This window comes from Vanellus vanellus (assembly GCF_965231255.1).
Source record: "Vanellus vanellus genome assembly, chromosome: 17".
Taxonomy (NCBI): Eukaryota; Metazoa; Chordata; class Aves; order Charadriiformes; family Charadriidae; genus Vanellus; species Vanellus vanellus.
Window position 1 is genome coordinate 1,435,967 of NC_138922.1, and position 15,619 is coordinate 1,451,585.

At 48.4% G+C, this 15,619-nt stretch overlaps 1 protein-coding gene across 1 annotated transcript in view; it reads right to left on the minus strand.

Annotated features, from left to right (window-relative positions):
- The window catches only part of MYOCD (myocardin), a gene marked incomplete at its 5' end in the record, with an annotated part of 115,474 nt that extends 102,069 nt beyond the window's left edge, over nucleotides 1-13,405 (minus strand). The window contains one exon of the mRNA XM_082492149.1: nucleotides 13,258-13,405. Within this exon, the coding sequence (XP_082348275.1) occupies nucleotides 13,258-13,405 (148 nt within the window). The remainder of the gene's footprint in view (nucleotides 1-13,257) is intronic.
- Nucleotides 13,406-15,619: the final 2,214 nt, after the last annotated feature.

Here is a 15,619-nt window from a genome sequence, read left to right on the forward strand (position 1 = left end):
ATTGCTCTCCTGCGTGATGTACTTCACGAGCAAAGCATCATCTCCGAGCAGCCTGTGCACCTGTGCTGGACCAAAGTGCAGGCATGCTGTGTCCTTTCTGCTGTGCTGTGACTGTTCCTTTTCATATGATACCTATTCCAGACAGTCCCACATTGCAAAGGGCTATTTCAGGCCTAATGAGGGGCTCTTATCAACTTTCGGGCTCATTTTCAGTGGAGCAAATCTCTACTGAGTGAACAGGATCACAAAACACACACTTGTCAGGGTCTGCCTGAGGCTTTTAAGGCAGATCAACATTTAAACCCATGTTTCAAACCCTGCTTCAGTGCTAATGAAGACAGCCTCCTTCAGGCGACCTTTGGGCGTACAGCAAAGCTGCTGATTGCTGATTCCCTGGAGGTGTTCAAGGCCAGGCTGGATGGGTCTTCGAGCAACCTGGTCTAGTGGGAGGTGTCCCTGCCCAGGGCAGGGGGTTGGAACTCGATGATCTTCAAGGTTCCTTCCAACCTAAACCATTCTATGATTCTATGATTCGATGATTATTCCCTTTGAGAGTCTGAGTCTGCACAGAGCTAAGGGAACAGTCACCTATCAGTAGGGTGTTTTAGAGCTACCAGGTGCACATTTGTATGACAGAAGTCCATGCTTGGACAAACCACACAAATCATATAGACATATTCTGTGCCATCCCCTCCATGGTTTCAACAGAAACATCCAAGGGCTGGCAAAATCTCCCACCTTCTCAGGAACACTGCTCCCTTTGGATCCCCGTCCCTGCTGGAAAGGGTCTGTGTCTTCCTCCCTTCCTCGGTGCCTGTGCACAGCTCACCAGGGTGGCAGAGCACTTTCAAAGCCACACATCAGGGTCTGTAGGAAACTGGGGTGACCTGCAACGCCTCTCTCAAATCATGCCCACAGACCTTTATGCCTAACAGATATTGCAAAGCAAGAATTAAAATATGCTGCCGTGGCTTCAAGTAGCCAGGCTGCATTTGCAAATTCTGGAAACCAACTTAATACTCTCTCTTGGAAGTTCCTATTTTGAGCAGTGACTGTGCCAGTACAGAAGAGGTTTTCAGGGCTGGGCCTTGAATCCAAGAAACCTCCTGTCATTGCCACATTCACATACCCTTGTGCTGGCCTGAATCATACCCATCTCAGGCATTTTAGCTCAGCTTGACCACCACTTCTTGGGGTGATGCAGAATCATTCTGGGCTTTACCTGCCTGCAGGAACTTCTCAGTGGGACCGAAGGCACTCTTAGTCCGAAAGGAGTCTCTTGGCAGTACTCTCCTCTGCTTCCAAATGGGCCTCAATTGCAAACAGATGGTCATAATTTTGAAACCCCAAGAACCACAGGACGAGACTGCAGCATGCTTGAAAGCACCTTCAGGAATCTCTGGCAAGATCTCCAATGTGACAATGATGTTTATGGACTACACGCATCCATCGGAAAGGGGTCTGTCATGTTTACGTTAATGTTACGATTCTTCTTGTTTTACTAACATCTTTGCTAGTAACCATGTTCCTTCTGCGCACTGCTCTGGCAGTTTGCAAATGCAGTCCCGAGTACAGAACGTGCAGTGCTTCTGCTGGCTTCACATTAGTCTCTCCTGTGACCGATTTGGACGATAATACTGTAACAAATCCACAGCCACCTTGGTCTCCATGCCTGTCACTATGCAGCAAACCATGGCTGCTCATAGCTGCAGGCGACAGCAGCTCTGGCAGTCCGGTGCTCCTGCTGCTTGGGCAGTGCTCCTCCAGTTGTCAACAGCCTGGAGCCTGTTCCAAGCTTGCTTTGTGGTCTTCCAGGACTTCTTGCTCCTAGTTACCTCGCAAACATAGAGGCTCGCCACTTGGTGTTTATGGGCATGCTAAAACTGTGACCAGCCTTCTGAAGCCATCTCATAATTAACAGTGTCTATATGTCCTGGTCCTTCTTTTTCTTCGGCTCTTTAACTTCTCTGGGTAGCTGGAAGCTATGTTTCAATGTGAGCAGTGCTGCTCAGTGTTTACTTTCACATTTCCAAACAGTCTTTTGCATCCTGACCAGTTCAGCCATCCTTGGCTAAACTGCGTACCACTGAGGACAATGTCTATTGTCCTGCATGCTACTGGCTGGCCAGGGGAGCACTTCACATCTGGTATGAGCATTTTAGGTCTGTGGTTGTGGAAGAAGCACCCATAAAAGGAACAAACTGAAGTTCATTACCCACAAGCTGATTAGTGTTTAACATCCACTGCTAACAGCAGTGTGTGCCATACCCCTAAAATCCATCTGCAATTGCAACTCCAGCCCCTGCAGCTCTGTAGGTGCTCCTGAACTCCAGAAGGTTTAACAAGTGCTTGGAAGCACCATAATCACCCCTGCAGCATCAGGAATATGGGGACAGTGAACACAGCGATGATGGGAGAGCCAGGCTTTGTGTTCACAGGTGCCCGTGCCTCCTGGGCAGTGTGGAATTGTACCCATGGTCACGGTGGTGGTTAGCCATGAGATTTATCTTTTGGCTAATTTAAGACGAGACAGGAATTGTCAGCCTGTGAAAAGCTCAGCCAGACTCCTATGCCCTGCCCCGTCCACCGGTGTTCAGCAAGCCCATTTGGGGGAAGCAGTTTTGGTCCAGAGAATTTTATTAGCCTTCCTTCTTCCCTGTCCCTGTAGCACATCTTCCCACATGTGCCCTCACCTAAAAAGTGCAGAAGCCCTCCAGCAGGGGAAGTTCGTTATCCTTCACCCAGACAAAACGTATTAAACAGCACTGGGGCAAGAAAACCAGCTGCTGCTACCCTACCCAGGCTGGAGAGAGGTTCGTGAGCTCAAGCCCTGGCAATGTGAAAGCCAGCAGTGCTACAAGGTTGGTGATCATAAAACACATCCCTCTCTGGAGCCTTTCAAGGGCTGACAGCGTGGAAACAAGGCACTGAGTGTTAGACAGCTACTCAGGTATCGATGCTGATTTATTTGCAAAACGTCCAGGTTCTTCATCTGATTTCTAACCCTTCATCTGTGACGCGTGTGGCAGTACTCTGGTTACCAAGCCTTAACAGAGAACTCACTGCAGTGATCTACATCTCTCGCTGTGAAAATCAAAAACATCGTCCAGGGAAACAAAGTACCAGCAACACAACGCAACTGGGCATGAGGAAGTCCACAGTAGAGCCAAGAGGTTCCCCAGACTCCAACTATCAAAAAGTTCCCCTCTTGTGGTGGAAGAACTCAGTGAGACAGTGGGGGAGGCTGCATCCGGAAAGTCTGTAAAGCAGAAACCTCAGCAACATAAGAAGGAAAGTGCAGGTCCTACCCCCGTCCCATGGATCCGGAAAAGCCCACTGAAGCACTACACACATTGATCTCTTGTGTCCCCACTTCATAGCCTCCAGCCCCTGAGCAGCAAGGTTTAGAGGGAGGGGGAACAAGGACGAAGTATCAGAGACTTCCTGTACCTTCTGGGAGATGTAGTGCAGGAGAAACAACGGGTGTGCAGACCCAGGGCCGCAGCAGTAGCTATGGAGAGATTTTGCTGCTGCTCAGCAGCCTCAGAAGGAACAGCCCTCTCCCTGCGGCGTTGTCTACGTCCAAGACAGAAACAGGCCTGATTTGGCCCTAAATGCATGTATAATAAAGACACAGCTGTGAATTTCCTCTCTTCTCGTTTTAAAATATATGAGCTGGTTTGTACAACCCCAGTATGAAGCAGCTTTTCCCATCGATGGAGCTGCTCTCCAAACACCACCCCAGTGAACTACTGGGAAGCAGCCACGGCGCTAAACATCTGCGCAAAAGTATTGTGCCAGATGTTACCAGAAGACGCTGCAGCGCTGGGGCTGGATACATATTCCTGGAAGTGCCACCCCTTCGAGCCCGCCCAGAACCAGCCCTGAGAAAGCAGGATCTACAACAAACATGGGAACGGAGCGCAAGGACTACGATCGCAGCCTGTCCATCCCCCTGGGAGATTTTGCTTGTCGCACAAACAGAGCAACTGGGCACACAAGGGAGCACGAGGGCAGACGAAGCTATTGTGACAGGAATGTCAACGGAAGGGAGGAACTAGCCCTGGCCAGTCCCACATAACCAGCTCTGAGCAGGTCTCCCACAGAGACCTTCCTGGCCGCTGGTTAGCCATGGGAGCAGGCTCTGCGTCTGGCACGCTGGTCTCTCTGGTGCTCCCCAGCTCTCCATGAGCTCTGTAGCTCCGGCTGCACTGTCCACGCACAAGCCCTGACCAAGCAGCGGCATGGATCATGCTTTCTGGATCATGCTTTCCGGATCATGCTTTCCAGGCATGGACACCTGCAGTGTCTCCTTCCAGTCCCAGGGCAGCCAACATCCCCCCCCCCGGCTGCCCAGACATCTCCTCTGGGCTTTGCAAGCGAGTGAAACACCGCAGTGGAAGGGCACGTAGAGCCCTGCTCCATCCCCTCTGCAGGGAGCTGGAGGCCAGCCCCAGTTCACCCCAGATACTGCTTTGCCACTGAGGGTGGACCTGATGCCTCGAGGAGCCCGGCACCCTGCGGCAGTGCCCTCACAGCTACCCGAGGGACCCCCACAGCCAGGACCCGACCCTCGTCCACGTGGGGAGCCCCTGGTCTGAGTCTGCCTGCCCTTCCCACAGCAGGGGCTTCTTCCCGGGCATTTCACCCTGGGCTGCCTCTACTGATGACTATTTCCACGAAGTTAGTTAAAAAAAGAGCTTGCGCTGCACCATGGAGAATGTCATGAGGATTATGTGGTGCCGTGCGGTTTCTGTGCCGTTCCTCTGTAAATTGTGCAGCGGTCAGACAGCTCCGAGCGAAGTGCCTGTGGGGTTCACACATGCACACGTGCACGTCCACACTCACAAACACTTGCGCACACAGACACGCAGATACAACTTACGTACTTGCTTTCCTTGTTGTCTCTTAATTTAAAAAGTCATTCAGAGTGAAAATATGTTTCCTCTTTGTGAATGGACAAATCTAACACAGATGGTGCATTAACTGGAAACATCTTTTGTTCCAGTATGTTCATATATTCATTCTCTTCAAGGACAGAAGGCGCCATTTATGAGCATCTCTTCAATGTTCCCGGTCTTTACGACTTGGTGATCTACTAAAAGCTGTAACAACTCATCACCACTTCCTCTCTTACCAATAGTACAAAAGAACAGGTTTAAAGGCCATCAGTGTCAGCAGCGAGGCATCAGTTGTACAGTGCTGATGTGGTGCAAGGCTGTCTTTGCATTTGACTGTAATGAAGTTTATAGTACTTTGTGTCTCCCGTGACAGCCTTCTGTGCCCCCTTTGGGCTTGCTGCTCACCCGCTGAGAGCACTGAGGCAACCGAGTATGAAGCAAGGGCCAGAGAAACTTTCCCAGCTGTTTCTGCATAAATCTGTAATTTCCTTTTACATAAGAACAGATCTTTTGGAAGGAACCAGTGCGTCCCAGCTGAAAGACGTGAAGTGCTGGAGATTGCAGTCTCTAGGTAAACTGGTTTAATAGACAAATTACCCTGAAGAGCTATTTAAGCCTAATTTCTTCGTCAATTTTTCTATTAGACCAGCTTACCTAGGGACTTACTGCAATAGGTGTCCTTCCCTACCATTCCCTGTTAAATTCTCGGCTTGCTTATTATGATGTTCTGGATATTCCCATTACCTCCAGAAATACCTAGTCCTTTCCAGAATCCTCCTGTTTTTTTTGGTGTCAGTGAGCTCAACATGCTACTGAGTCCCACAGGTTAAACACGCATGGAGGAAACACAGTGTTATTCTTGCAAGAGGATGTTTTCTTTTTATGATTTCAGGGCTATCAGGTTTTATATCACAGATCACAGTTTCACAAACAAGTTTCACATATTCAGATGTCATTCACATGCCATCCATCAGGCTTCATCATAAATTAAGGAATGTGTCCTGGATTGAACTTTACCCTTGACTAGCTATATCTCAAAATCAGCTACAAAAAAAGAGGGAGATGCTAAGTGCAACCTGACTGCAGGTGCTCCGAGCAACAGCCTCAAGAATGCGCAGATCATGAAAGCAACACGGAAACAGCCACAACCATAAATGAGATGAAACACAAACTGTGCTCGGAGACACCAGTGCTCTTTCCCCCGTGCAGCAGGGAGAGGAAAGCTTATAATCACTGACACACTTTGTTTATTTAATCACAGGCATGGTTACGAGGGAAGGACAACAGGCAGAGCCTGGATACTGAGTGCTAAGGCTGGTCTGACAGGGGAGTGAGGAGACCCAGTCTCCTGGAGGCTCAGTCCTGCTGGGTGCTGAGCAATGGTCCTGAGCAGTGGGGCACTCAGCCCCACCCCAAGAGCGGACCCACTGAAGATGACAGTACCTCAGCACCCCTCAGCACTTTACAGCACCAAGACTGCGATAAGCAGCAGGATGGGGTCACCAGTGGAAGCATCACAGGACCTGGTTCAAAGCAGAGAGAGATGGAACAACAAGAAGGGTCACGACATGTGGCTACCCCTATTTCAGTTTGATTTCTGAAAGAAGAAACAAAGCAGCAGCTTTGAGTCATAATGAGATTTAAATGGTTCTTAGAAACATCTCAAAAGATACCTGAGAAAGAAATGGGTATGACTGACACGTAGCCCCTCTGTGAGAGGGTGTGAAGGTGATTACACAGAGCTGGGCATGGGTCGAGACCAGGTAGCCAGGCAGGGACGCCATGGGACTGAGAGGAGGTTTAGCCAAGGGATGGGGGAGAGGGGAACTGAATCCAGTCTCCCAGCCACCGTCCTCGCCTGCACGTGATGTCCCCCTCCAGCAGAGAAGGGGACCCCACTAGGGAAGCATGGCCAGGGCCCCCCGGCACCCAGTGGGTTTCTGTGCTGGAAGGTGAACTTGGGACTTGACACATGAGAAAACAAGACTCGAGGTGACTCTCAGGCTACCAGGCAGGTGGCTGCAGGAGGCAAAGGCCGCCCTGCCTGTGAGATGAGTTCTCTGCAGGGCGCACCTTTTCTATCTGAATGCATCCCAGGGCACTAGAAACTGGGAGAAAACAGTTCTGCAGTGTAGCCCCCTCTCGACAAGCCAGGTCCTTTACCCTGCCAACTGCAGCTAGCAAGGGCCAGGAGCCAAGAGCAATGCTTATCATGAGGTGTCAGGAAATGTTTGCCATGACTTTATCCTTAAAATAACCCCCCTAGACATTTTCCTCAGCAAAGAAAGGTCCTACTCAACCTCTTGGTGCACAAAGCAACACAGACCCCCAAGGAGGAATGACGGGTCACTCAGCGAACTCCTGTTAAAATGATAACTAGACTGCAGATGGCCAGCAGGGAACAGAGTGGGACCACGACAGGCTGGGTCCAAGGCAGGGTCTTCATCCTCTGCCACCACTGCTTTGATCACTCAGCCAGACTGAGAGCTTGTGAGAGGTTTGAAACACGCAGGGAAGTGGGCTCCCCCCAGGCTGTCTTAAGAAAAAAACAGATCCTAGGAAACAAATGAACGTCTCGGTGCTAAATAGGAAAGTGATGTGTGTGGTGCTTGTGCAAGTGAGATGCAGCTCAGAGCTCTGTTATGGAAATTTTGCTCTGTGACAAATATGTTATGAATGACTTGTCTTGAAAACACGCCAACATGTAGGTGCTGCTATCACAACATTCGATGACTTTAACTTACTGTGAGCGTTCTTGCGATAAATCATGGAAAACCTTGCTTGTGCTATCTTTAGTCACTGCAATGTTTCACTCTCACAAGTCACTCACAGCTCTAAAAATACAGTTTATATCATTGGATTCCTGGAATTCTTTTAGTTCTTACATTCTGATTTAAGTGGCATTAAAGCTGGGCTGCGCAGTTCAAGGCTGCAGGCTGATATTTCATTGCGGATTAGGTATCACCTGGGTTCAATACAGTGTTTGCAATATTTATTTGGTTTGGATCCAAAGGTAATTTGGAAAATCTTCCTGTAGATACACCTCTTACCTGGCTATGTGGAACAAGGGCTAGATTTTGTTTGGGACTAGATAGTAATTTAATAACCATTCCAATATAGATTTAAACTAAAACACATGCTCACCACAAGAAATGAGCAGAGACTATGTGGGGCTTTCTCCCCAAAACCTGTAGGTATCTTGCCTCTACTGGCCTATGCACTGTGATGTTGTGATGACTTCTAGGTCAGACATCTCTCTCTCTTTTTTTTTTTCTTTCACTTACATGTCTTTCATAGTAGTTATTGATTCAGAAACACCAACAGCAAGAAAGTCTTGACCTCCCATCAGCCTTTCTGGATTTGATTACCAGCTCACCAATGGCTGATAGTTTGAGCAGAATTTAATGCTTTCTAATTTTCCTTGATAGGGGCTACGAAGCACGTTACTTTTTTTTTAATCCAAACTGGCAGCTCAACAAAGCCCAGCAATAAAAAGCTCCATTTGTGTAATAAACTGTTGTACAATCTACTACTTATGAACACGGGCCCTGAAAATGTGCAACCTTTCTGCACATTACATTAAACGCAAACCAGATGGGCACTTGAAAATCCTCCCCTTTGTTGCACGGGGCTAAAGGAGCTGGTGGTCAGAAGGTCTACTTCACTACACAAATAAACAGAAGAATTGAAGTATGCTATTTTCCAAAATCAGCAGTGGGAAACCTGTGTGGAAGCATTATGAGCAGTTAGCAAACATGCTGCTGAACTGTAGTAGGCACAAGGGGAACTCTTCAGCTCTCCCAACTGCAGTAGTCAGTCAGTGGCCTCTGGCCACATGCGTGCGGACAAGATCCATCACCTGCAGTGGGAGCTCTGACACCCAGACTTGGAGATACGTATCTGGAGACAAATGGGTAAAATTAATGTCTTTTCTAAAGGGTGTCTTTTTCAGCGCTGGTCTTCTAAAGTCTGATAGCAACTGGAGAGAAATGGGACCCTCCAGAGGGGACTGAGCTCATCCTGGGCAGAGTTTCTGAGGCAGAAAAACCTCATCAGATGAGACAGGACGTCTCACACTTTGATAACTCCATAAGTGAAATATATCTCACTGTCAGAGTCCCAGAGCAGGGAGCAAGGGACAGTAGCTCCGAGCCAAGGACTTTGCTGTCTCTGGACTGTACCAAGATGTCTAACTCCTCACACATTGAGCACACATACTAAGACAGTTTTGGAGGACCTGTTTGAGAGTAACTCCTGCATGTCCTCTTATCCCTTTTCTTGTGATTGAAAGTGTTATTATGAAATTCTTTCTGAAACCCACCTGGCCAAATTGGCATTGGGAGAGATGTGTGACCAAAGTCATCCACAGAGCCTGCATCCTCACTGCCTTCTCCACTTCTGGGAAGGTGTGCAGAGAAATCATTATCTCTGGTCACACAGGGAATGAGCAGGGTAAGGGTGCTCTTTACTCAAGCCAGGGAAGACAAGCAAAATGTGCAGCTGTTCCCATGGCATGGCTGCCACAGGTATAGTACAGGTGTGCAGCATGACAGGGTGGCATGAGATGGGATGGGATGAGAAGATTAAAAGAAGATGGAATGGGATTAAGAAAATTATCCTGAGAGCATTGGTACTTCAGAGTGTAAACACTGGCACAGGTGTCAACATCTCAGAGGGTTTCAGATGGACCTGGGAGGGAAAGCAGCTTATGGATCCTAAGGATGCTTAAGGTGCTGTCAGGAACTCCTATCCAACAATCAGGCAACTCAGTTTATTACTCAGACACAAAGTGTTGAAGAGATCATGTTTGTTTTCCTTGGCGCATCAGTTAGACCCAGTGTGGATGGAGTTGTCCTGTAGACCTGTCTCTGACCCCAAACTGGGGGTCAAAGAGCACTGAGCCTGTGGATGACTGAGCCTGTGAAGGATACATGTAGTAAGCACCTCTGGATCAGGGAGTGATATCCTCTGGTACCTGCATAATGGGGCTCTGGTTCACACCGTGCAGTGCAGACACTGTCCTCATCGTTCCCAGGCTGAAGGCTCCAGCACCTTAGGGAGGTGGCTGCTGGGGACCCCAGTGCCGTGTGGCAGCCCATGTCCTCACTGCAACACGAATTATCTTACTGCTTTTTGTACCTGCCTTTGTGTGCAACCAAACCAACTCTGGGAGGAACAGAGGTGTGGGCAGAACTTCGTGTGTCCTCAGTCTGCGAGATGCCATGTATTGACCTTGTGACTCAATGATCTCACTACATGGACAGGCGAAATGGGCTGGGTAGAGCATTGCTTGAGAGGGTTGAGCTCAAAATGCCTGTCTCTGGCAAGACAGAAGTGCAAGAGCCCATGGGTCCAGTACTCAGCCAAGGTGAATGCACAATGGGTAGGGTGGGAGGTCTAAGCAGATCTCATCTCTGAACCCAGTATCACTAGTGACTTTAGGAAGACCCACAGCCATGTTTGCCTTCCAAGACACCAGTTTACAGCTCTGCCCAGTGCAGGCCAGTGTGGACCAGAACTTAGGAGGAGAAGTTGCCATTGAGCGCATAAACACTATGGGCTGAGGGATTTGGCAGCCACATGGTAAAAGGGCAGCCTGACGGTGTACCATCCCAGGGGCAGAAAAAGGTCGGGGGCTGGGGATACAGCTGGGCAGGCAGATGTCAGGATTCCTCTTTGTTGTAGGGGTAACAGTCTCCATTTTCCTGGGCCTATGCATCCAGTCCTGGGTTTTTGTAGGTCCTGCTGAATGGGCTTTCTGCTTGCTTGAAGGTGATTTATTTTTACAAATTTAAATGAAATCCCCTGAGCCATTTTTGAGTAATACTAGAGTTAAAAAGACTATTTTCCTATTTAAAAATATTCTAGCTAGACTGTTTTTATTAAATCAAAGTTAAGTCAAATAAAGACTGCAGTTTGAAAGTTCAGACTCGGGCAGGAGCTAGTCCTCTCTGAGGAGCTGTGCCTTTGACAGACGGGTGTCTGTCCAACGCCCACCAAACCACCACAGGTTGCCAGCCCACAGCGGGAGGCCTCTGCTGGAAAGAAGGGGGGGTAGGGGCCAGATCCTGCCTGGCTGAGGTGAGCACACCCTCTACCCTCATTAGACAGGATGCAACAGGGCAGGAGGAGGTGGGGGTCACACACCTTGTGCTTGCTTCTCCTTAAAATACATCATTAGCAGTCCCAGCAGGCCAGTAGTTGGGTTCAAAAGGCCTTACATGCCCTGGAAGATCCCTGAAGACAACAGATGGCAGTTATATCCCTTTCACCCAACTCATTCCCAGGCATTCCCTCCTTCAGTGGCATCATCTTGGGTGCTGGGTCCCTGATCCCTCCTGCTGCTTACCCCCATGTATTTGTGGGGTGAGGGATGAGGGTGGGAGTAGTGAATACACCCATATAGGTGCTCTTCTTGGGGGTGGGATATGAGGAGACACTGACATACTGTTTTTGCCCTACAGCAATCCCAACTACTGACCCTCCGCCCTGTGGTGGGGGGATGGGCTAGAAGGTTTCTGCTGTGACAACCCAATGGTGTCAAGCAGGACAGGGAGGCTCTGCCCTTGTTGGGGACAAATCTGCTTCAAGGCTCTGTGGTGTCCAGCAGGGCAAAGGAAGGTGACCACCATGTACCGGTACGGAGGACAGCCTGTGGGGCCGTGGGGTGCCTCCCTCCCTCTTTGCCCCCCCTGGTGCTCATCAGGCTGCTCCACCAGCCCTGCGGGAGCTGTCCCACCAGAGAACGTGACATCAAAGGCAGGCCTGGGCGCCACACGAGATGCGTGACATTTGGTGGGCCCGCCAGCTCCTGGGATGATGTGAGATGAAGGGAGCCGGCTGTTCCCAAACAGGGACGGCAGGAAGGGACGAGCCCCTGTGCTGTCTAAATGTGTGAAAGAAAGGGAAAAGCAGCAAAAGGAGTAGAGCAAAGGGCTGGAGAGATGCCCAGACTGTGGGGGGCTCTTCTCACTTAGGCTCTGCAGACAGCCCAGCGTAGAGGGGCTGCAGAGATGAAGCCATGCCCCTGTGGGCCACCAAGCCGGCACCCCGGGGGGCATGAGCCCCTGACACAGGGTCAGATGCAAGGCAGATGCTCGCCGTGCTGCAGGGCTCAGGGCAGTCAGAGTATGCACGTCTGCTGGTCACGCTCAGAGGCAGCTTTTGCCTGTGGGCACCTGGACATGTTTCTTTCTTTGCCTTTCCGTAACAAAAACCATGTGGGAAAATGGATGCAAAAAATAAGGATGTGAAAGCTACAGAGGAAATGTGTCTTTTATGCATCACTGAATAGTCTTAACACTGCCCCTGTCACAAGTCCACCTCATCTTTCCCATTGTTATATTACTTTAGGTATACTTTGACATCTGAGACTGTAGAAAAGAAGTGCCCTCTCTGGTGTGACTTAGTCTGACTATGGGCAGATTCTAGGCCTGGTTCTCTGCTGTGTTACTCCAGTCTGACACCAGTACATTGCCACAATGACATCATTTGGATTATTTCTGATTTATAGTGATTGAGAAAAATTGGGTCCTGTACAATAATGCAAACAATCAAAGACGCAAAGCAAAAATAGTGCCTTCGAGCTGCACTTTCACATTACATGATATTTTGAGGACTTAATGTTGAAAGCCTTAGAGTGCACAAAAGGAATTTTCTTCATTTCATATATTATACAGTTGTCTGAAAGAAATGGCAAACAACCCCTCAGCCTGAGCATGCTTTGTACAGGCTGAATTGTGGGTTTTTCTGTCCATCAGCTTTCTACCAACAGATCTCCACTGAAACTCAGATCAACATCTGCCAGCAAGACTAGTTTCTGGACATATGACCAAGGAAACGCAAATCACCCTTGCAGACACCCAGGCCAAATTCTGCTCTCCATTATATGGATTGGAAGCAATAATGCAAGGTTATCTGAAGCTTCCAGTGCTCTGTGAGAGCAGAACAGTCTATCAGCGCCTTTGCAAACAGCATACCCTCTCCATTTCTTCTCCACTGATCAACTTCACATCACCTTAAATCCTCAGCAAATCCCATTACCACAGTCAGAACATCAATCTCTTCCTAAGACCTTGAAATGCTACATTTCAGCCAATATTATACCAAATGTTTGGATTGCAAAGAACATGATAACTGCCTCAAGTCTGACAATGGCATTGAAGCCTGACCCAGAAATACTGAGAGGAGGAGGCACTTCCATTAAATCTTAAAATGTTGCCATCAGAAACACCCTCAAAATCACCACACATAAAAATCATGATGAGCTGCAAACCCAGCACATGTGAGAGATGCTAAACCAGAATTTATCCAGTCTCACTCCCCCTCTCTTGATGCTACTGAGCAAGGAACTTACCGTTCTTCCGCTCCGCAAAGGGTGGTGGCTGGAGCTTGGTGCCATCTCTCACTTCGCTGACAGCCTTTTCTCTGGGTGCCTTTTCTTCTTCATTTCCACTTGGTGCACTTTTGTTGTCCGAGCGATCCTGTTTGACCACACCATTCATCCCCGTGCCTGGAGGGACTGGTCCAGATCCTGGCTGCTCCACTTTGATCAGGTAGAGAAGCAGACACCAAAGCAGCCTCTGGAAGAGAAGAGGAACAGGTAAGGATGAAGTCCCCAACCAACCCTTGGAACCGTGAACAAAGACTGGCATTTGTGAAACAATCAGACCACAGACAGTTAATTACTCCATCTGTTCTTCAGTGTTAGAAACATTGCAGGGGAAGATGTCAGGATTCCCTATTGCCTGCTTGATTCTGTTCACCTTGTCTGCTGGGTCTGCACCTTGGCTGCTTTGCTGGAAGAATTTCTACCCATAAGCACAGAATATTTGCAGAAAGCCAGGGGTGTTATGAAAAAAACACAGTCATGGGGCACCCACATGAGAGAGCTCTTGAACTGTTAGAAATACAGAACAGCTCTACAAATGAGAACAATCTTCCTTTAAAAACGGCTCTGGTTTGCTGAGAAAACCAGGTGACAGAAATAATTCCGCACAACACAGAACAGGCTGCTAATTACATGATGCAGACAGCAAATGACACAAAGCAAATACCGGCTAGCTTTTACACCAGGAAGTGTACAAACGCCCTGCAAAGTAAAATACACATGCAAAAATCATTCTTTGACATCAAAGTTGTGATTAGCGCACATGGTAGAGTTAAAGCCTTTATGAAGAATTTCACCAGGTTAGGTAAAAATTTTTGAGAGTTTTTGAAGGATGAGAGGAGTTGTTTGTTTGTTTACCACATTGTTCTACTCCAAGGTTTCTGTGGGGTTTATAGTCAAAACACATTAGGAAATTCTGCAAATTCAGGTTGTGCTTCTACAAAACATCTGGGCAAGGAGGTGCTTTCCTTGATGACACTCATATCTCAGCAGAAACAGGGAAGGGAAGGACTCAGCTCACGCCAAATGTCTTCGTGGGATGCAGGCACATAACGCAAGAGGAGCTGCTGATACTAAGCAAAGAAGAAAGCTGCAAGCACCGTTTCAACAAAGCGTTGTCCAAAAAAAAATTTCCAGATGCTAAGTGAAAGTGAATGCCTGTAAGAATCAGCACCAGCTCCTAATGAGTCCCATCAGGAAAGAGCTGAGGAGAGCTAAAAAAGGTCATTTGTAGAGAACAAGAATAGAAAAGTGCAAGATTGACTCAGTGATAAAAATCTGATTTAATACAAAAAAGTTACCAATTTACTGTATAAGGAAGTAAGAATAGTGCATTGTATACGATACCATCTCCTCCATGCTACGTGTGCCAGGACTGTCTCACACCCTGCACCAGCAGGGATTTTGCCATCTGCTTTCTCATCCCCATCCATCTCACTGTCCACCCTCACCTGCCCTAACCATTCCCCCACAGCTGTGTCCCACTGGCTGCGGGTCAGATGCTGCGTCCGTCTGTCTGGCTTTATACTGTTTTGCTGCTGGGAGATTCTACGCAGGTCGCCCACGGGGTGGATGCACTGGCCAGGAAGGAGGTCCCAAAGGTGCCTGTGTCACTTTATTAGTTTTCAGGTAGGACATAAAACTGTCTTTACCTGCATCACCTGGGACAGACTGTGTCCATACCCAACCCTGCTGCCTGGGCTCTGAAACAAAATGCAGAACCACTCTTGATCCAAACTCAGCCTTTATCTGACCAATGCCCCACACCAGACCCTCCCTTCTGCTGTGTGCTTCTCACCACTGCCTTCTCCATTCACCTTTGCGGCCCTTTCTCCATCTCCTGTGCTCCACAATTCCTACTGAAGTCTGACACGCTGCCGCTACAGATGGAAACAGCCCTGCAGGCATCCAGGCTGGTCAGGGCTGTGTTGTGTGCCACATATTTGAAGTGACAATCTCAGTTTCCGCCTCTGCTTGAGCATTTTTAGCTCCCTTGAGTAGCTCATGGTCTTATTTCCAGTGGTGCAACTGCTATGCAATGCACCATCACCACCAGTCTTCTTGCACGTCCACCCACTCATGCCTGTAGGACTGCAGACCCACTTCAGCACAAGCAGCATATAGCCCTTAAGCTCTCTATTTAATTCATTGCTAACATGGAACATGCAATAAGTGTTTACATTACTATTTTAAAATGGATTTTTTTTAACTTTTAGAAGTTGCTGATATGATGCATCTTTCCAGTGGGTGATGATAGGACAATCCAGCAAACTGCATCTGCTTACAAAAATGAGACTTTGTTCAAATGAACACTAAATCTCTGATAAAT